Source organism: Lytechinus pictus, chromosome 8 (assembly GCF_037042905.1).
Source record: "Lytechinus pictus isolate F3 Inbred chromosome 8, Lp3.0, whole genome shotgun sequence".
Lineage (NCBI taxonomy): Eukaryota > Metazoa > Echinodermata > Echinoidea > Temnopleuroida > Toxopneustidae > Lytechinus > Lytechinus pictus.
The window spans coordinates 20653015-20676776 of NC_087252.1; the positions used below are offsets into that span (position 1 = coordinate 20653015).

The window sequence follows — 23762 nt, forward strand, 5'->3', positions numbered from 1 at the left end:
GATTTCCCCGCGTACAACCAATTATGAGCATACAAATACAACTAGACTTGAGTTCCTTGCGCACATATCCACTGCAAGCTGCCATTAAACTGGATACCAATCTGGTTAAATCATTGGCAAATTACATAGAAAAAGAAACAATCCTCTTCTTCATGATATTTACTTAAGGGGTCGGGACAACTCGGACCTCGGGACATCTCGGACCGCGGGCCAAGTTGTCCCAACCATTTCTCTAAATGCAAAGAACCTAATCTAGTCCCTAGTCTCATTTCTTTTGGACTCTGGTTATATTAGCTCTTTTATTGAGCAAAAGTGTAGCAAATTATTATCGATATGAAAATACTGGATAGAGCTCGTTACGTGCTGCCGCACACGCGATCTTGACTCATCATGGCTTTTTCTCTTCTTTTTTTGGCCTCGACACTTCGAAAGATTCCTTCATTCTACATGTTTGGTTTCCGAACACTAGCGTACCTACGGGGGGGGCAGGGGGGCACTCTGCCCCCCCCCCTAACGAGCCACAACCCATACAAAAGACATATACCTGCCCCCCCCCCCCTTGACGAGCCACAACCCATACAAAAGACATTTACCTGCCCCCCCCCCCCCCTGACGAGCTTGAAGACCTTTATAACCCCCTCCCCTGATGAGCTTGAAGACCCTTTTTTTTTTGCTTGTCAATTTTTTTTGGTACGAAAACCTTAATTTTTTTATTGAAGACCTTTTTCTTTTTTTTTGGCTTGTCAAATTTTTTGGCGGCCGATTTGCCCCCCCCCCTGTGGGAAAATCCTAGGTACGCCACTGTTTCCGAAGCATTGAATATCGAACTAAAAATGAGTACAACTTTGACAGGATAACTTACAAAATTAATGCTCGAGAACGTTATTTCCAGTGAGGAGTTAAACAAAAATGCATATATTTACGCATACAAAGCATTGTGTTTTATGTACAATTTTAGTAAACAAATAAAAACAGTTTTACTACAGAATAAATTAAACAATTCCAATTAACATGGTAATAAACTGTACAAATGGAGAGTGAGAATGAGGTGGAATAAGGCAGAGAATAAGAAGAAATTATCAAAAACGGCAGATGTAAAAAACCGTTTCAATGTACTAAACAGTATCATTTATATATACAACATAGCAAGTTGGCAGAGACATTAATGTGGTCAGTAATCACGGCTATTTCAACGTATAAATCTCTTCTGTCGTATTGCATTCAAGTGATAAATAATCATTTAATTTATTTTTGAAAATTGTACGTACTTGCTTTATGGTAATGTAATGACACGAATTGCCAATTTTTTATAATCCTGTTTATTGTATTGTAATCATAACAAGATTAACGTGCGTGGTGTAGTTTACGCAGGTGGTACAATACCTGTTGTTTTCATTATTTGGTTGACTTCAAGAAGATCTGCGTGTTCAAACCAATATGAGTTTTAAAAATGTATTCTAAATTTAAGAAATATAGATACAAGTCTTCTTTATTTCATAACAAAAATTTACCGGGGTCCGTTGCTAGTAATGTGCAGGGTCTTACAATAATGAAATAAAAATGTATGTAAATATACATATATTTATAAATAGTGGTATCAAGAAATCTGACAAAAAAACAAAATACGGTATGATTACGGTATGTGGGGTTTCGTGGTCTAGTGGTTACGACTCTCGTTTCACAATCAGAGGGACGTGGGTTCGAATCCCAGCCATGGCGTGTTTTTCTTCGGCAAGGAAAATACCCACATTGTGCCGCATTCAACCCCGGTGAGGTAAGTGGGTACCCAGCAGGATTAATTCCTTGAAATGCATGAGCGCTGGGAGGCTGCTTGAGCTAAAGCTGAGGTTATAATGATATTACCAATGCGCCTCGGAAAATATTAAAAATGCCTTTTATTATTATTATATATTATCATGAAATATATATGTCAATATATTCACAGATAGATGGGTAAATGGTATATTTAGGTCATACACAATTGAAAGATGGAAGGAATGACATGGGGCAACGATTAGAATGTGGGATCAGAAGAGATTGAAAGAGTATACCATCACTGAAATACAAACATACAAGTACAAGTGACAAAAATAGAACATTGATGGAGAGTTAGATATGACATGGCAAAATGTGTATTTATCCACGTATACATTACAAATGAGGGATTTATCACTTCCATCGCCGTGTCTGTTATCTACAATCTAGTACAGATGAACCAAAAGACGTTAAAAGATGGGAGTTGCTGCTATACCCTGTTTGGCGTTCAACGATTAAAGGGATAGGGCCTCGTCGATCTGGCGCTGCACAGCGGCTGCCGGGCCCACGATCAATTGGGCAAAAACAAATTTTCGTATTTCATTTCATGTCTATTTCGAACAAAAAAATATGGATGGATTTTCATGAATGCCATATACAACTTCTGAAGGTTTTCATGGCGAAAAAGAGCGTAGTGGTTCCACGCTACACCCTGTATTCTGTCAAGGAAAACTTGACGTTTCGACAAGTGTGTTCTTGTTGTCTTCAAGAGTCTTCCCCTACATTCTTGTCGAAACGTCGAGTTTATCATTTTCACGACATGATTATGCCAAAGTCATAAAGTAATGGGAAACCACCACATTCTTTCTTCTTCGCCATGGAAATATCACATGTGTCCAGAACGTCGCAGATTGCACAACCTTCTGTTTCCCCCAATCGGGTATTGGGGGCTACAATTAATGCTCATTGAGGTTAGGGCATGGGGGTGACATGGTTTGTAGAATTCAACAGTCACCAGTAATGCTGTCATCATTCTTTTCATTGGGAATTTGTATATTCCCTTTTCTATGCGAAACTGGTTGAGAGAGTTCCATGTTTGCTTTGTACATGTTTCCTATGTTCTGCAGCTGTTATTTAGGCAGCTTGTCATGACGAAGTTTTCGACTTGATTTCGATTTGAAATCATTCTCATGCACTTCGCCAAATATATAACAAAATATCAACATAATAAATATATTAGATTATTATATAGAATATAGAAGATTATGACAATGGCAAATAATTAAAAGTGAAAAATGAAGAAACCTGCAAAAAAGCAGAACTTGTAAATTCTGAAGGTTCCTCAAAAAGGATAATGAAATTAGCATTCAAGGAGATCGGACTTATACAAAAGCAAATCAGACTTCATTAGAAGAGCCAAAGATAAGGTTGACACTGCACTCTGCTAAACTTACACATAGTAACCAAAGTCACATAAGGTAGTTCTGTCAAGGGTTTGAAGATGATAAAAAAAAAAAAGATTTATATTTTTCACTTGCTTGCACATCGCAACAGGCTAGCACTACTGATCTGCGTATATAAGGAAGGGCAAAAGCAAAAGGAACTTTTCGCATTTACGACGGAGACTCTCTCTACAACGCATCGATTCCTTTGAAAATGCAATTAAAATCACTGTGGAGAGCTAAGAGGCTTTTGTCGAAAGTTGGTGGACTGGGGCAGCAGATCATCCGAAGATTTGCATCGGACAACAATTTCAAATATGTCGTTGTGAAGAGTAAAAGGATTCCGATGCTGTCCCGCTCTACCAACTTTCGACAAAAGCCCCTCAGCTCTTCATTGTGATTTGACTTGCATTTTCAAAGGAAATGGTGCGTCGTACAGAGAGTTTCAACGTAGTAAATGCGAAAAGTCCAAAAGCCTGATATAGGACAGATTATTTGTTGATCTCAGCAAACCTTTCTATTTTTTAGGTTGGGATCTCAGCCAGGCAGGGTCACAGTAGTAGTATTTATTCCGTATGTAGGAAAGCCTGTAGGTCGATGAAGTACGATGGATTGCCCACATTCAGCTTCACTGACATAGCTATACTGGTCTCCCATGGAATCCAACAAGAACGACATCAGGGCATTCTGCAGCAGAAAATCTAAGCGTAATGCAGGGGTCGTAAGTGTTCATGCACTGGCTCCCCAGTCACGCCAGGATGAATTTGTCAGTAATTCGGGAGGAGACTGTCATAGACCTCACTTTCTCGACGTGCTGCTAAATATAACACTAAAGAGTTTTCACAACACGAAACAGAACGCCTTCTAAAAGATTTTAAAAAAAATGTATTGTCATAAGCCCTTCATGACAAAGAGCAACCAAGAAGTCTTTGTCGAAAATTGGTGAATTAAAACAATAGTTTCGTCCTTGACTCCATACAAACGACGAATTTGCTAATTTTAGTCAGCTCCGAAACTTAGGACAGAACTGCCGTTCTGGTTCACCAATTTCGACAAAGACATCCCAAATGTTCATTATCATTTGACGAGCGTTTTCAATACATTTACTGTGTTCTTGAATCTGTTCTGCTTCCCGGTGCGCAAACCGAGGGCCACACTAAGCTACGTACACCACGTGGTCGCAGTGCTAAAAGGGCAATGCCCTTCCAGTTTCGGAACATTAACCTGGTCATCCAACATGTCCAACATCTTCGGTCAACTTTATTAGTTAAAAGTGAACCATAGCTCTGGCCTTAGAGGCAATCAAATCATCATCTGGGTTTCCGAATGGGTCTAGCGTTTCCGAATACGAGACAGATGGTTGCGAATTCTCCTTTATCCCTTTATCCTTTGTATCTTTTTGTTCGTCACCTGTTCAATGAAAACCATAAAGTTTAAATAGGTGCAATATATTTTGATGCGAGTCTGGACATATTTTTGTCATTATTATCACATTAGGCAAATAATGACAAAATATACAAACATCCTAAATCCAGTTGAAATCATAGCGCCCCCCCCCCCCACCCAAAAAAAAGAAACCCTTATTACAGTTTATTACTACATCGTGATGTGCCTTGAGTTGTTATCAGTGGCGTAATGATCGAAAAAATTGAGGGGCCAGATATGGCTTATCGGTTAAAATTTATAAAAAGTTGCGTCAAGCACAATTTATTATGTCAAATCTCTTGATAGATTTAGATATGATATTTAGTTAATAATATCATATCTAACACCTCTCTCTCTCTTTCCTTTTCAATCTTTTTTTTTCTTGGTTGTGAAAAAGATGGGAGGGGGGCAAAGAACCCCCATCCCCATCTGTACAACAATGGTTTTTCTATAAACGTGTTTGCTATGAAATGCAACGCTCAATCTTATTGATCAATACGCAGTAGTGCGCGTCCTTCTTGGCATTATCTGACCAATGTGGACATGCCTATTATACCGCGCGCAACCTACGATATGAAACAAATTGGCCTTTACTCCAAAATAAATGCTTGCAATCATCCAAACTTGTTATATTAGTATTCTTACAGCTAATTTTAACCTCGGATAAAGATATACTTTACATTCACATTTTCAGAAAAACAGCAAAGTGGGATTTGTTCCAAAATTGGATCGCGGACCAGTCATAAGGTGTGCGGTGACCTTCAGTCGTACTTAAAGGACAATTCCACCCCAACAAAAAGTTGATTTGAATAAAAAGAGAAAAATCCAACAAGCATAACACTGAAAATTTCATCAAAATCGGATGTAAAATAAGAAAGTTATGACATTTTAAAGTTTCGCTTAAATTCACAAAACAGTTATATGCACATCCTGTCTTATATGCAAATGAGGAGACTATGACGTCATCCACTCACTATTTCTTTTGTATTTTAATATATGAAATATGAAATATTCTAATTTTCTCCTCATTGTCAAGTGATACAATGATTAATTCCTCTCTGAACATGTGGTATTAGCATTGTTTAATACTATATGGTTCAGTCAAGTTGGTCCTTATTGTCAAATTTATAAAAAATTAAATATAGTATAATTCAAACAATAAAAAAACAAAAGAAATAGTGAGTGATGAACATCATCGACTGACTCACCTAGTTGTGCATATCATCGTTTTGTGAAAAATAAGCGAAACTTTAAAATGTCATAACTTTCTTATTTTACATCCGATTTTGATGAAATTTTCAGCACTAGGCTAGTTTGATTTTTCTTTATTTATTCATATTAGCATTTTCCTTGGGTGGACTTGACCTTTAAGTCTTTGTGAAACACCCCCAGGTTTTAAATCAAACTTCAGAATACAGGCCCTTTGCCATTTACCCGTATTCTGAGCTCTGGTTTCACCCAAGCTCTGATCCCAATTTATTGTTTAACTATTGACACCTAATTGTGATACATGCTTGATTTATGAGGTAGTGAGAAAATTCAAATAATGCATAAATGTTTGGAAATAATTACTGAGATAGATTTATTTCCCATTCAAGCATGAGGAAGGAGTACAATAAACATAACAAGCATTCGATGTAAAGATATTGTTTAATTTTGAGGCTTCCCATAAACAACGGCTTAAGTTAAGCAGGAGATTAGTTCAAACAAAAAGTGCACATGGAAAAAAAGAGAAAAGGTGATGAACCTGTACTAAATATCTCCAATATTTCCCAATGGCTTCTTGTACGAATATCAACATGCATTTAAAAGACCAATCCCCTCCAACAATAAGGTTTATTCAAACAAAAAAAAGGAAAATCGAACAAGCTATACCACTGACAATTTGATGAAAATCGGATATAAAACAAAAGCGTTATGACATTTTAAAGTTTTTAATTACTTTCACATAACAGTTTCCTGCACGACCTGGTCTGTATGGAAATGAGGGAACTAACATCACCCACTCTCTATTTCTTATGCATTTTATTATTAGAAATATTGTAATTTTCAGGTGAAAGAAAAGTTATCCCTCCCTGAACATGTCAAATTACTATTGTTTTAACATTTCATGGTTCAGTCGAGTTGGTCATTATTGTCAAATCTGTAAAAATTAAAATATTGTATTCAAATAAAAGAAATAGTGAATGGGGAGCATCATCGAAATTCTCATTTGCATATGACTGATTTGTGCATTAACTCTTTTGTGAAAAACAAGCAAAATTTAAATGTCAATGTTTCAAATTACTTTTTTATTTTATATCCGATTTTGATGAACTTTTCAGCGTTAGGCTTGTTTCATTTTTTTTCTTACCGGGTTTGTGCATTTCGCGCGGACACGCTGGAACAGCTAATTGCATTCAAGTTTGATGGAGCAATTCTTCATTTGCTTCCTCTGCAAGATAAACAATTTTAACTCTCCTAAAATAAAATCCCTCTCAAATTTTCCATTTACAAATTCATAAATGTAAAGCATAATCAATGCAGAAAATAATATTGTTAAGGTTAATCACATATGAAGAATTTAGCCATGCATTCAGGATGGATTACTGCTGCAACTTTTGAATAAAAATGATCGTGATAAATTATATTGTTAAAAAACGTAAAATATTTTATTCAAATATGAGCTGCATTACCTTCAATGGAAACGAGATACCAATCTGTTTTCATTTTTGTTCAAGATGGAAAGAATGATACAAACAATATATAAGCTATTAAATGTTTGTTTTCGTACAATGGTTGAATATTTCAAATGTCAAACATTAGCACAAATTATCTGCTCTTCATTACACACCTCTTAAACAAAAGCAAGAACTAATTTTATCACACTTTCCTGCAAATTATGCTAGACGTCGTGCCTAAAGGCAGATCATAGATTGTAAAATAAATATTTGTTATGATCAAGCCGGGATGTCAACCTACCCGTACCTCCGATCCAGAATCCCATTTCGTAAAGACTTGCTGTAATAACAAATGCACTAACAAATCTTCTAAAACAAACTAATATCAGCCAATCAGATTGAAGGATTCCAGTAGCGTTCAACTCTTTTAGAAAATTTGTTACTATACAATGTTACAACAGGTTTTATGAAACCGGTCGCATGAGATGGAACTAGGGATGGCGGCTCTCCCACTGAGCCAACATGCTCGGATGTAACATGGACCTCATTCATGTGACGTCATGATCTCATAGCCCCCCCCCCCCCCCTCAGAGGCTATAGGAATATGTGTAAAAGGAGCACTGACCTCTAAGATGGCGGCGAAATTAAGTCAATGCTTAAGGTCTACTGGTACGGTAGGTTACATCATTGAGATTGATTACTCCTGGACCCCGTCTTACAAAGAGTTGCGATTGATCTGATCAACCTCAACTCTGGAAAGCCAGCAAAACCCACATCTAAAATGCATGTTTCTTCAAAATGTTTTCTAGATATGATGTATATTACACAAAATCATCGTTTCTTTGTAATTCTGATTTGTTCGCCTTTGTTCACGAAGGACATTTTGCAAATTCTTGGAGAAATAATTATGACACTGATGGATTTCCATAGAGTTATGATTGATTGAATCAATCGCAACTCTTTGTAAGACGGGAACCAGGACCCCATCTTACAAAGAGTTACGATTGTTCCAATCAACCTCAGGTATATGGAAATCCTTCAATGTCATCATTTCTATTCAGTAAATTTGCACATTGTCCTTTGAAAACAAAAAGAAGCACACTGAAATGTCCAGAAAACCGTGAATGTATGAATACATATCTAGAAAATCTTTTGAACAAGCGTGTATTTTAGATGTTGACATTGCTGGCTTGCCATAGTGGTGGTTGAGCGGATCAATCGTAACTCCTTGTAAGACGGGGCCCTGGACTTGTATTTTTTCTACCCATATTTTGGTGCACAGGCTGAGAATATGCCCACAGACTGCTTAGTTATTTCCTTCACATATTGTCGAAATAACAGTACATGATTCTGCGTTACATTACAAAAAGAGGCAAATCTTCCAAAGTGACATTTCCATGAAACTAGCATTATTGTTATTTGTGCATACACTAACCATGCTGAGGTCAATGCAATCGTATGTTGTCTTGCCATGATGTATATGCTTTAAACAAATTTGACCAAGAAGAAGCCCTGGTCACTTGATCTATAAAATATCGAACAAAAAAAAATTCGATAACACCATTATTGAGTTGAATCAAAATCCTTTTATCCTTAGGTACTGTATACTAAAAACATAATGGTTTTATACTTTTCATTATCAGAAATTGCATGGAGTAATGTACTTAGGTACAATGTACTACAATAATGGCAATGTAAAACTGTAAAACGGGCACAATTCAACCTTTTTGGTTGCTATGTAATGTTATATTTTAATAAAATCACTAATGGATTTGAAATAATTCATGTTAAAATACCGATGTCGTCCTTCGCAGTGAATATAGTGCAGATTCTTTACAAAGAGAAGATATTATCTTAGCCTTACCGTCGACAATGCTTTCTTCATCCTGTCCATTTGGTTTATCATCTTTGGAGCTTGTTTCCTGATCTTCTTTCCTGCTGTTTGTATCTTAAAATATGGATACAAAAATTGATAGTAGGTATTTTAAGTAGATAGTAATGGTACGGTTAAGATTATTATTGTGAATATATTTATTTTATTTTCATTTACACGGAAAAGTATCGTCTTTTATTCAACTTACCACAACATTTAAAAAACATACATACTCTCGTTCGTAGGTTCTTCAGTGTGAAAATGTAATTGATCCGTAAATGCGTTGCTACTGAGCACATTATCAAAAGCAAAAATTACTTGCTTAAAAATGGCATGGAAGTTTAGAAGGGAACTGGTGGTATTAGGTATTTTGGGGGATAGGGATATGTGACATAGTATTTTAATTGAAATCGATTGGTTTTTTCAATTCAAAAATACAAGAATGATTACGCGTTCCCAACTTGGGTGACTGACTCTTGAAAATGTGTAAGTCAGAAAAGGTAAATTCGGATGAGTTGGTTTCAGTATTAAAGGGATGGTCCGGGCTGAAAGTGCATTAGATATTTATTGCTGCAACTTTTTTTTAATTATAAGGAAGACATATTATTCACACAAGTACCTGTTCAATCAATATCATGTATTTATCACCCTGCCTATTGCCAGTGAAGGGGAGTTTGTCCCATCATCACTGGCAGAGGACCTGGGTTTATTGTAACTTCTCTATTTGATTATGAAATAAAGATGATTTATATATAAATAATGAAAAAATATGATTTTATGTAATAACATAAGAAAACGAAAAGTTGAGATGTGACATCATCAGCCCATCTAATGAATATTAATAACGACTGTTTTCACAAAATATTCCTAAACTTTAAACCTCAATAACTTTATTATTTGTTTTCCGAATTTGGTGGAATTTTCAGCATTTTGTTCAGTGAATTCTACTCTATGTATTAGGATATAAATATTTTCAGCCCGGACCATCCCTTTAATCAAGTGTCTCCTCCTCACACCCCATCCCCCACCCCCCACCCCAAAAAAAATAATCATTAATCATCTCTCTTATGATATATGTTTCTTCTAAATTCCTTAAATATGTTTTTCTTTTGTCAATCGGATAGTTCTCGGAGATCTGAATAGTCATATGCAGATTTAGAACAGCGATTGACCATGTTCATCAACAAATTCGTACTACGGAATACAAAGTGCTTGTATCATACCATTATTTCGGCATAGAAAATTGTTTAAATTTGTTTCAAAATTGTGATGCTCATTCATGTAGAACATTTAATATCACTAATATTTTCACAGAAACATTCGCCAAAGGGTGAAGAAAGACTCTTGTGCAATTGCATTGTTCTACCCCGTTTCATTGAATTGTTTTGTGGGGCGTTAATTATCATTTGCACTCTTAAAAATGTTGGGCAACATACTATCCTCACAACAATTGGTTAAAGCTTTATCCGATTCTGGGTAGCTTTAAACCAATGTGTGTTTTGGGTGAAAACTGCCCAGAGTTGGATACATTTCGTAACCAATTGTGTGGACAGTATGTTGCCCAACATTTGGACAGTATGTTGCCCAACATTTTAAGAGTGTGATTATGCAATTTGAACAGTTGTACCCTTCCCGCTTGACAATTCCATTTATTTTATTATTATTATTATTATTATTTGGGAGGTTCACGCACTGTATTTGGTTAATTCTATTAGCATATATTTTACATGAAACATAATCATACTTTCTTTTTTGAATGACACCGAGTAATGTTAGTGGACTAAATTGGTCGTTGTTGTTACAGGGAATTGTATTTAAAATGAATGTGATAAAACGGTATATTTTTTTTATATAATAAGTGCTTTATACCTTTTTCATCAGTCACGTTGGCACCCTCGGCGTTTGGTGATGTGGTTCCTACCTCCTCTGAATTATTTGCACCCTCGTTCGTCTTACTTTCTCCTGATCATAAGACAATAAAGTTGTTTTAAAATCCTTCATTTGGAAACTATTGTGGACTGTTCAAATGCATGATATGCATTCATATCGTGACTATATTGTAAGTATCTGTATTAACATAATATATGTGACTGTAATCTTTTACCAATGCATTTCGACATGCTCTATCTCAAATAATATCTCTTTTGCTTGTGATTATTGAGACTTAACTCATTGAGTGCTTCGTGCACGCTACGTATCCTACTATAACATGCCACACTCGTGCTCGCACGCCTACTATTGATTGCTTTGTGCTTGCATTGTTTCCTACCCTCGCCTGCTTCGTGCATGACTGCGCACATTCGGAATTACAATCATTGTTACGCCGTTTTGCATTGTATTGCGCATCGCATGCACGCCGTAATTAGCACTATTGTGTACAGTGCGAACTTTGCTTTCTGACAGATCAACTTACTCACTCAGTTTACATTAGACTTTTACGAGTATTTCTACATTTTTTACAAGATATGGCTCCGCCTCCGAGAGGGAAGACACCTAGGTTTTTTGATCCATACAAAACACTCCACAAAATGGAACTACTTGATACAACTCATAATTCAGCGGTAAAGATAATAACCCATCCATATAATAAGGACACCATTATAAGGGGTATGAAATTTCCTACAACTTTACTACACAATATTTTGTGGATAAACTAATCGTTAGAGAGTTACAAGCAATTGTAATCATGACTATTGAAAGGAGTGAATACGACTCGCGATCCCAAAATCAATGTGGCACAGGGGGGTTTTGTGGCTGGCACAGGGGATTAGCATCGGATTAGCACTGTGGCGTTGGGTTAGTAGTGTGTATGGCATGTTAAGAGTTAAGAGTCAGTATATCTTAAGATAAAATTTACATAGGTAAAGCATTTTATGAATCAATTCATCATACGTAAATATAAAGATAAAATTAATCAATTCATTCATCTGTACCTGGGCCTTCCTTCGTAGATTTAAGATCATGAGTCATGTTATCATCATTCTTCTTGCTTACAACATCCTCTCCTTGACTTCCTACTTTGGCAGTCTCCTCTTCTTTCAATCCATCTATAAGGATTATTCAGGTAAATTGAATTTCAACCGTAATGTCGATGTATATTTGCAAAGTCACACAAAATATTCAAAATTGTGTAAGATGGATGTGGGCCTTTACAGAAGAAAAAACATTTATGAGGCATGGCGCAAAAAGATATTGACAACACTGAATGAGAAAATACAAATAAAATGATGCTGATAGGTATACCAAAAAAAATCCGGCCTCAATAGTCTACTGTAGTTAAATAACTGTAGAATCTATACAGGAGTGTTTGGAGGAAAATTATGTTCGGTCCAAATTGGCTTTCACTTTTTTCATTCTCTCCTTCGTTTCATGCTGTAAATCATAACAAAATCTCAAGTTATATTTTCATTTGTTAAACAAGTGGAGCGCCTCTGGCAGTCTCGCGTCTCAATATAGCAGCAGTGCTGACTTTGAAAGTGACTAAAATATTCACAAAAAACACAATTCATATGATAATATGCTACTACGTTCATTGACCCTAAATGAAATTTGACCTTGATCAAGTGACGTACGACTTCTGCAAGATAAGCAATGACAATGGATTACCCCTATGTCCACATTTCATTAACTATATCCATAAACTTTCAAAGTTATGATGGCAATTCAACAATTACCTACAACATTGCCAAAGTTCATCGACCTTAAATGACCAAAACCTTGGTCATGTAACCTGAAACTCGCACAGGATATTTAGCGATACTTGATTATTATTTTGTTCAATTTTTATGAACTAGATTCACAAACTTTTAAAGTTACAATGGTAATTCACCAAATACCCCGAACATGGCCAAAGTTCATTGATCCAAAATGACCTTTAACCTTGATCATGTGATCTGAAACCTGCAAAGGATGCTTAGTGATACTTGATTACTTTTATGTCGAAGTTCTATTAACTAGCTCCAAAAAACATTAAAATTTATGATGGAAATTCAACTATACCCCGTACATTCCCAAGTTTATTGACCCTAAATGACCTGTGACCTTGGTCATGTGACCTGAAATCCAGACAGGATGTGCAATGACACTTCATTACCCTTATGTGTACATTTCATGAACTAGGTCCATGTACTTTTTACATTATGATGACATTTCAAAAACTTAATCTTGTGTTAAGATTTCAATATTGATTTCCCCACATTGTCTAAGCTTATTGAGCCTAAATGACCTTTGACCTTGGTCATGTTACCTGAAACCAAAGCAGGATGTTGAGTAATACTTGATCCAAGTTTTATGAACTAGCTCTATAAACATTCAAAGTTATGATGTCAATTCAACAAATACCCCCAAAATGACCAAAGTTCATTGACCATAAATGACCTTTGACCTTGGTCATGTCACTTGAAACCTGCATAAGGTGCTCAGTGATACTTCATTGCCCTAATGTCCAGGTTTTATGAACTAAGTCCCTATACTTTCTAAAATATGATGACATTTCAAAAACTTAAACTTGGGTTAAGATTCGATGTTGACGACGCGGCTGCCGTCTGCAATGCATGCGAGGCATTCTTTTATAATGGCAAAGATAACGTTAAACATTTGGACCCCGTCTGACAAAGAATTGTAATTAATCCACTCAATTTTGACTATGGAAATCCAACAATGCCATACTTCATCTAATTGAAATTTGATTTTTTTTTTTTTTGTTAATTTACAAACACAAGAACAACGTTGTTAAGAAAAGTGTGCATGCACAACTATACTTCCCAGTTATAAGATATTTCAAGAGACATATGCATTGTAAATGTGGGCCATACTGGCTTGCCATAGGTGTGACTTGACAGCTAATCACAACTATTTGTAAGACAAAGCCAGCAATGACATCCATTATCAATACTGCATTTTTAAATACTCTGCCATCTCGAACATATAGTCAGTTTAATTCCTAAGTAAACTTTACACCATTTTCCGTTTAAGTAGGACAGCACAAGAATATTCATTTATTATCCCTGAATATAAAGAGAAAATGAAATAAATTCGTATGTATACCTTGATCTTCCTGCTTAGGGTTAACATCGCTACTCAAAATATCGTCATTATTCTTATCTCCGGCCTCCTCTGGAATTTGTTCTTCTGTGTTCGCTTCCTTTCCTTTCCATCCACCTATAAGAATGTGAATATTAGATTTCAACATAAAAATATGACCTTTGCAGCCGGATGATCTTCGTCGTACGATTAAGAGATGACTGTTTCGATCTTAATTTTCCATTTTTTTTCCTTTTCGCGGTTTCTTTTGTGTGTGTGTGCTACTAAAGTATTTTCCAATAATAATATATATAATGTCAATAAACCAATAACAGTCAACGAAAAATATTATAATTTATCAATGCATTTGTAGAGTTAGCATTACCAGGGTGTCTACTGGTAACATAATAATTAATGTACTCCAGGTGTGAAAAGTATATGATTTTATCTGGTAACATAAAATCAGACAAAACAATTGTTCATCAGACAAGGAATAACGAACGTATGACACTAAAGATTCGTATTATTTCGGTGAAATAATGAATACTCAATGAGCGATTTGCTGATACCCCATTTTGTTCTTTTTTATTTCATTTTATGAGATTATATTTATTAAATTTTTATCCTCCAAGAATTATAGAAATTAGATGGGCATTTAATGCATTGGATAACAAATTATTCATTATTTCAACTTTCCCTATTAGAAGGCAGATATATTCAAACAAATATGGAAATATCAAATAATTATGATACATAAGAAAGGTAAAGTGGGAACATGACATCATCAGCCCACCTATGAATATTCATGACGACGTGCATACAACTGCTTTTCACAAAACATTGCTAAACTTCAATAAATTCGGGGGTGTTAATTTTAGCTTGGAGTACCCCCTTTCAGATGCAATGGGGTAACGTTCATGGACAACTGCAAGTCTGGAACGGGAGTTGAGCTGCAGAGAGCTTCAGCACCCTAACCTTCCACGTAATTAGTCATCATTTAAAAAAAACGTAAGAAATTACCACCAAGTAGTGATTTATGAATGTTCACCTCGCATCCCCCTTATATATTTTAAAACCATTCCATGGTCCCTGGCATTCAATTAAGATTCCATAATATGATTTTCAACTTACCTGTCATTATCTCATGAGCAAATGGATAGAATCCTGCTTTGAGAAGTTCGTTGCTCAATGTTATTGGACTTGGACTTCGAAGAAACCCGAAAAACTTATTTTCAGTCACCCAGGCGTTTATAACATCATAAGGGGTTAGATCTTTTTTCAACGTTTTGCCAAGGACTCTAGTCAGTTTATCCACTATTCCCTCTGGAATGGTTTGAGCTAGCATTTTTGATACTCTACTGTTTATGACGTTGTTCCGAAACTTTCCTGACAAAGGAGAATGAAAATAGTGGTTACAAAAAATGTATTTATTATAACGAGTGATTGAATTAGTTATTGATGCATTTATTCATGCAAAATTTGAGTGATTAATGCATTGACGGACCGTTTAACTCATTTACTGACAAATACATTGATTTCATTTACTAAGACAATGGAATAAAACATTTGGCTAATGTCAACATGTCCAATGCAAGTTCTATACATTCTTTTTTCACTTCTTTTCATTTCAATTTTTGTTTCAACCTTTAAAAAACAGACAATATTAACGATGTTCAAAATTACAATACAACAGAATATTACAGGGGAGGCGGAGTGAAGTAGAAAATGAGGGGCACAGGGAGAAAAGGGCACATATTTATCTACAGTGGCGTAATGAGCTAAAAGTTTCGAGGGGCTAGTTGTGTTGTATCACATAAAATGTATATGAAGTTGCGAGCGAGCAAAAAAATTTTTTTTTTTTAACGAAAATCCAAGTTTGTGATAGATTTTGGCATAAGTTATTCAGAAAATAATATAATATTTCACCCTTATCTCTTTCCTTTTCTCTTTTTCTTGGTCCTAAGTTTTGGGGGGGGGGGCAAGAGACCCCAAGCCCCCCCCCCCCCCCCCCACCCATCTGTACGCTACTGCTTACCTACCCCACTCACATGACTCAATAAACTTAAGGCACGCAGGATTATTCTTACAAGTTTTTTTTTTCCTTCATAACTACAGTTACATACAAAAATGAGAATATTGTTTCTTGTTTCTTTCTTCAAAGGTGCACTCGTTAACATTATAAAACGGGTCCTTCTCAGGTGAATTTGCAACAGAAAACGTTCGTAAGGGGCACTTTTCTTTGGTAAAAAGTGGCACTGATTCGATCGAGAAAGAACACTTACAAAAAGGCAAAATTGTGATTTATGAAAAAATTTCGCATGAATAGACATATGAATTTTTAGTCAAAATTTTAAAATTCTGTCAACAAGTTTGGTGAACCTCATGCAGCTCTACCAGATGGAAGAAAAAAAATCAAAATCGGTCAAACAAATGAGAAGAGGCATTTTCTGTGATTTATGAATATATTGCGCATAAATAAGCATAAATAATCTTCTACTCAAAATTTCAACCTTCTGTGTAGAAGTTTGGTGAACCTCATAAAGCTCTACCAGATGGAAGAAAAAAAATTAAAATCGGTCTACAAATAAAAAAAAAGCATGTTATGTCAATTTTCAAAAATACACATAAATTAAGTTTGCATAAATTAGTAGATTTTTTTTATAGAAATTTGATGAACCTCATGAAGGTCTACCAGAAGAAAGCAAAATAATATATATCGGTCAATAAATAAAGAAGAAGCATTTTTGTGAATTTTGGACCGGAAGAGCTAAAAAAAACAATCACACTGTACATTGCCAAAACAGGTACAAGTCCATGTCGGACAGTGCATTTGCTTAGAAAAGATCCGAAATGGCTCGAATCTTACGCTAACCTCTCAACAATCACACAATTTATCGCAGAATCATTTGGCACATATTTTGTGTATTCATACATAATACGTGTGGGTGGTCCCTTGATTGGAATCTGTACAAACTCACCTTAAGGGCGTTGCAACTAACATTTATCTTTAACGTAATTATTAAATATAGGCCTATATCCAATCATAGAAATGATAATTAAGTAATAATAATAATAATAAACAAACTTTTACATCAATGTATAACTAAATTCTTTCATTTAAAGGAGATTATTTAGCAATAAACTGCAGGGAGTTAAACCGTTAACATCTCTACTGAGAATAAAGCAAATAACTACTTTGAGTAAAAACTCATAATCATGATTCTCTGTTACCTGAGATAATACCGAGTGCAAGCTCCTTCTCGCCGAGATTGTGCAGAGCATCAGCCAAAACCATACGATGGTTGAATGATGAAGGACGGACAATGTTTGCCCATCTTTGAAGTACACATTGACAGCTCTCTTCTCTTTCATCAGGACCCATTGGCTTGGCATCATCAGAAACACCGAGTTCCTTTGCTAATTTCGCTGGATCCACTCGCGTCTTCTCTATCTCTGCTTCATCTGCTAGGCTGATTTGAAATCCTGTCAGATGCAAACGCCATATTTAATGTCAGGTGCAGAAATTGCAGGTTATCTTATGGGGGGAAATCATTAAAGATGTAGATTTTTCAAAAGACTATTTGCGATCTATCGAGAAGAGCGACAATTCAATTGTTTTCCCCAAAGTTTCATTTGAGGGGTGGAGGTATATAATAAAGATTAGCTAATTAAGTCCAACCTACCGATAAGCTGGGAGAATCGAACGATCGTAAAACTGAAAATTTAATCGATCATAGAAATAGGAGAACGTACAGGAAATAAATATATTGAAAATTAAATGGTAGGAAACATGGGCCGAGGAAAAGGGGAGGCTGTGTTGTGTCATTTTATGTAAGTTTTATACCTTTTCATGAAGATCGTCGTAACTGTGCTGTAAGTACATTATTTAATAAATACATAAATACAAAAAAGAGTCTGTCTTTGCAGGTGTTCATGTGTATGTGTGTGTTTTGACTATGCGGGTGTGTGTGCGCGCATGGAAGATAAAGAACAGAGTTAGAGAGAGGGGTTCTTAACAGAATTAGTGACTCACCAAACACTATCGCCTTTGCCTCTTCTCGATATCCCGCTACTTTCAAATCATTCACCACTTTCAGTCTCTCTTCAATGCCAGTTACGGGTCCGTCTGCATGTTTCATCTCGAGTAGCAACTTTCCTGTACCTTGTTGTACAATTTTAGGTCCAAGTTCACGTTTGTAGCCAGTTAGCTCTTCGTCACTGATGTCGAGTGCTTTGGCAAAGGGATAAACGTCTGATAGGACGAGGCGATGAGCTAATTCAACGAGTTCTACATCGAAAATTTTGTCTTCTCTCCCTTTTGCAAGAAGACAGGCTAGAAAAGTTTGAGTAAAATTGAACAAGGAAAGAAGAATGTTATTTTAAGTCCAACATCAGTAATTTTATTGACATCCTCCCATTGCCAATGCGAACAGGATATGTCATGTAACGCATGTACAACGCTCCCCTTTCGGACACTGAAAATATAACAAAAAGGCAAATGAAGAGTTCGGTTACAAAGGGCCGGGTTATGTCCACTTTCATGACTTTGGACCATTCCGAGAAAAATCGTGTTTTTTCTCACTAATTGCAATATTCGTATGAGAAATTAAATTGTCATGATGTACTACCCTATCATGTGAACATGAAATCGGGTTTTAAAAAAAATCTACCGGTATTGAATTTTCTTCTATATATTTTTTCAAAAATTGTATTTTTGGACCTAACCCCTTTGGCAAGCAAACTGAAATGAATCCAATTTCTTTTGAGTGAATTTTCTTTTCCACTTTTATTTAAGTTATAATGTGAATTTCAAATTTTCTTTGATATCATCAGAGTGACTAAAAATCTATATGTTTTGAGACAGGGAACAATGAAATTTATGAAAAATGGATCTAACCCCTTTTGATAAATGAACTCTTCAGAAGAGTTTGATTGCAAAACGGGTTTGGTCCACTCCAAGAAAATAATTTGTTATTCCCCCATATTGTAATATTCTTACATATATACAATGTATGTATAAAATATATCTACCTGTCATCATATTTTTGTTATATTCTTTTCCCAAAAAAATTATTTGTGGACCTAACCCCTTTTGCAACCAAACTGAAATGGACCTAACCCCTTAAAAAAGGGATTTTTCTTTGCCATTTTGTTCACTTTTTAATGGGAAATTGAACTTTTCTTTGGTATCATCTTATACTGTAGAGCTACTAAAAGCCTAAACATTGAGACAAAAAAAAAACAAATTTGATGAAAAATGGACCTGACCCGTTTTGCAACTGAGGTTTTCAAATAATGTTCCTTACCATAGTCTGGTGCTTCCTCTTGCAGATACTGTCGTAGAATATTTCTTGGGGTTTGTTTATCCTGTACAAGCTGCTTTATAAACCGTAAGGGGGTTCCATCTATCTTTATTATAAATGGTTTCAGTATACAGCTGATTTCGTGGTCGGAAAATTTCACTCCTTTTAGTTCTTCACATCTTTCATCACTGAATTTCTCAGGCAAATATGCTAAAAGAACTTCTCGTCCCCCATAACGACAGATACGCTTGAGTTCATCTATGGAAATATCTGTAACTGTACAAAAATGAAATACATAGACGAAAATTCTGGATAAGTTTCATTGCTCATCGTTTTCCCCCGTGCTTTTGTGATAACACTCATAGCTACTTCTTATCAATGGCTATCACGTGTCTCTTTTATTTGGTGGTACCCCTAGATCTGTCGGCTGCATTTGACACCGTAGACCACACCTTACTAATCAACACTCTTGGTAGTTTACGTGTTCAAGGCCCTACAATGGCTGAAATCTTATCTTTCATTCAATTCAAAGTCAGTCCTTCTAAATGGTGTTACCTCTTCATCCAGGCAATTGGTCTGTTGTGTCCTCCAGGTCTCTGCTGGAGGACCAATTTGTTTTCCATTTTTAAACAGGGCTTCAAGATATTTGCTAACGTCACTCTGTTCACTATAGTGAAATCTGAATATCATCTGCATATAAACGATATATCATTTATATGCAGATGATATTCAGATTTTGTTTCATTTTTACCCAAGCAAACAACTACCACACGAGCTCTAAATCTTGAAAGGTGAATAATGGACATTGTTACTTAGTTTAAGTCAAACTCGTTACTACTGAACCATAGTAAATGTGATTTTTTTTTAGTTTTTGGCTCAGTGTCAAGAAATTCGACATTGATTCCATTTCTATCTCAGTCAATCACCCTTTGTCAAAATCTTGTGGCAATCTTGGAGTTACTTTTATTCCCACATGTCCAATAAGATTTTATGAATTTGCATATCAGTTTGTTATCAATTGCGCAATATTGGCTTTAAAAGAAAATATCTCATTCGCTCAGCAACAGGGAAACTGGTACATTCACTCATTTCTTTTTCAATTTTGGTAATAGCCTTCTTTTAACTTACTTGAATCTCACCTAAGGAAATTGGAGAGGTTGCAAATTGCGGCTGTGCGTATTGTAACTCCGTCTAGTAAGCGCAGCCACATTCACCCCGATATTCAAAACTCTTCACTGGTTGCCCCTGAAGGACCGCTTTAAAATCCTTCTTTTGATCTTTCACATAGTCAATGAAACTTCCCCCAGCAGTGGCGTACCTAGGATTTTCCACAGGGGGGGCAAAATCGGGCGCCCAAAAATTTGACAAGCAAAAAAAAAAAAAAAAAGGTCTCCAATAAAAAAAAATTAAGGTTTTTGTACCAGAAAAAAATTGACAAGCAAAAAAAAAAAGGTCTTTAAGCTCAACAGGGGGGGCAATACAGGTATTCAAGCTCGTCAGGGGGGGCAAAAAAGGTCTTTTAAGCTCGTCAGGGGGGGCAGGTATATGTCTTTTATATGGGTTGTGACTCGTCAGGGGGGGCAGAGTGCCCCCTCTGCCCCCCCCCCCGTAGGTACGCTAGTGTCCCCCAGTTAAAATAAGTCTATGGTACATAATTACAAACCCTCAAGAACTGTACGATCCCAATCATCTTACCTCTTACAAATTCCAGTTTTTTCCCGAGATTGGGGGGCACTCAAATGTATTGCTGTACACATGCGTAACAAAATTATTTCCAAACACCGATAAAAACGAGTTTCTGTTTATGTGCAAAATAACCCCCTAAACAGGTTTTTTGCGGGCTTTATTTACACATTTTGGGGCCCTAAACAAGTTGTCGCCAGAATATGACCACGAGGAAAAAGCTTGGGGGAAAAACATACCCTAAACACGTTTGGCTAGTCTTAAAAAAAAGCTTTGGAAAAAACACTCTAAATACGTTTGACCCCTTGATTTGAAAATCGGTGTTTTTAACGAATACACGCGTCCAAAACTGACAAGAACACCCCTTTAAACGCGTTTTTTTTTTGGTCACACATGTGTACAGCAATATATTTCACTCCCCCCCCCCCCCGAACAATTTTTAGGAAATCAGGGGGAACGAATCTTCGCTAAAGCAGGGCCTTACCTGTGGAAATATCTTCCACAGAGTTTGAAAACCCAGACTTCAGTGACCACCTTCAGGAGCTACCTGAAAATATGCCCGTGTAAGAGTGCTATTTGACGAACATCGACCTATTATTGAATTATATGTAATTTGTCTTTGGTGTTCTGCTCTGAGGCGCTTTGAGCAACTACTCAAGATGGAAAGTGCGCTATACAAGTCGTGTAATATTATTATTACCAGGTGCTTCTGCGGTATTTACTCCTGTCTCAGAGGGCAGAGGGTTAGAGGAGGATTGAGGGGGGGGGGTATTCAGAATAATATGAAGAGTACGGCTTCATGTCTTGCTTAACGTGCAGATTTTCCATAGGAGCAAATGTCATGGAAACCTTTCTTTATACCCATCTTTCTCACATCCCGCTTTTTTAAGCACATTGGGGTCCGCTCCCCTAGTTACGCCATTGCTCTTAGTTGTATAGGTTTTGATGAATTTTCACCTACCAGATTTCTCTGCTGATGTTGTTTCAGGCATACTTGGTTCTTGTCGTGGCATCCCCTTCGTCCCTCTTGCTAGGTTTTCGTAGTTTGCAGATTGCTGAGCCTGAGGAGTGTCATTTCCAGATTTCTCTTTAGTATAGTTAAAGTTAATTAGAAGAGTAAATTACACACATTCATTAAATAAAGCAAATTAAGGTTTGTAACTCCTATTAGGTTCTAAAAACGCCCAAAAGCGAGTTTTCACAAGGATACGCAGAACGCTTTTGAGAACATATGGCCCTTGTCAAATGTCCTTCATGAAAATGAGCAACCAAGAATTCTATATTGAGGCGGAACATGGTGAATGAAACAAAGGACAAAATTTTGCAATTTTCCGTCAGCTCAAAAGCTTAAAGATAAATTCCAGTTTTGGTAACGATCTCAAAATGACTTTTTACAGAATCTAATATAATGACCACCCAAGTGTCTGTTTGTATGAATAAAAAAATTGTGCCAAAGGATTCTGAAAGAAATTATGTAATTGCTGAGAAATAAGCAAAATAAGCGCGGATTCGGTCACTTCCGTCGGGTCTTTATTCCAGCAATAATAATACACTATCCCACGTGTGCCTTTCTGTGTTGGTGATCTTCAGTGTGAACATTTTTCAGCGTAGATTTCAAGATTTCACAAAGTTCAGTTTATGTAACTGTACCAGATCTAGATCCTCGATGATATACTGACAATTAAGCCTGGTTTTACAGACTTTCTCATGAAATCAGTGTTTACTGCAACTACTGGCATTTCTTTTTAAGACGAAGTGCTTTCCCGGTTCAACTATTCTCGACAAATGGACCACCTAGCTGTTCATTGTCATTTGATCGGCATTTTCAATACATTTTCTGTGTTCTAGAATACGTTCTGCGGGCTGTGCGAAAACCCGCTACCTACCACAAACTTAAAACGTTTTACCAGGAAGCACAACATATGTCAACTGGAGGTTGACCAAAATTACGTCATTGATCTACTGACGTACAGGTGGGGGGGGGGATTGGGGGTCATGTCCCTCAACTCCCCCCCCCCAAAAAAAAAACAAAAAAAAAAAAAATCTTGGTTGGAGCCTATACGGGCAGGAATATATACACAACAAAAAATAATTACCGAACCAATGGGAGTTTTTAATATATTTTTACATGAGCGTGTAGGTAATTTTATAAGCTACCTTGTGAGTAAATGTATGGACGTTTTTTACGTCATCCTTCAGTGAACACCGACAGAAGGCAAAAATGTAACTTTTCAAAAGTCACAAGCCAAATATCATGACTTTGATTCCATTTTATTGGAACTAATTCCACATTCTCATCATGAAAAATAGTCAGAAGGCTCGTAAAAGGTACTTTCTAAAAGACGATACAACTTTTTTGGCTAAATTTTACGGTTGAATAAACACAGGTCCAAATTTGCTATAATTGGATTTTTTACACATTTCTATTAATAAAAATGATAAAATATGATGACAGTTATTTTTGGGAAGAGTTTCTTCAACAATATTCATCGTTTCATGGTTCAATGAACATTTATTGAAAACAAAAATACGATTTTCAAATATCATAGGCAAGCATTGTTTCATTTTGGTAACTGAAAATGATCTTTTCACAACTTTT

The 23762-nt window shown here is 36.1% G+C and overlaps 1 protein-coding gene across 1 annotated transcript in view; it reads right to left on the reverse strand.

The window, feature by feature from the left end:
- Positions 1-4374: 4374 nt before the first annotated feature.
- Positions 4375-23762, reverse strand: part of LOC129267038 (uncharacterized) — a 36624-nt gene continuing 17236 nt past the window's right edge. Inside the window, exons 11-21 of the mRNA XM_064103755.1 lie at positions 22125-22250; positions 19484-19756; positions 18211-18510; positions 17409-17660; positions 15309-15563; positions 14202-14315; positions 12089-12202; positions 11025-11117; positions 9147-9230; positions 7298-7321; positions 4375-4607 (exon numbers count right to left, since the gene is read on the reverse strand). Coding sequence (XP_063959825.1) covers positions 4465-4607; positions 7298-7321; positions 9147-9230; positions 11025-11117; positions 12089-12202; positions 14202-14315; positions 15309-15563; positions 17409-17660; positions 18211-18510; positions 19484-19756; positions 22125-22250 — 1778 coding nt within the window. The 3' untranslated portion in view covers positions 4375-4464. The remainder of the gene's footprint in view (positions 4608-7297; positions 7322-9146; positions 9231-11024; positions 11118-12088; positions 12203-14201; positions 14316-15308; positions 15564-17408; positions 17661-18210; positions 18511-19483; positions 19757-22124; positions 22251-23762) is intronic.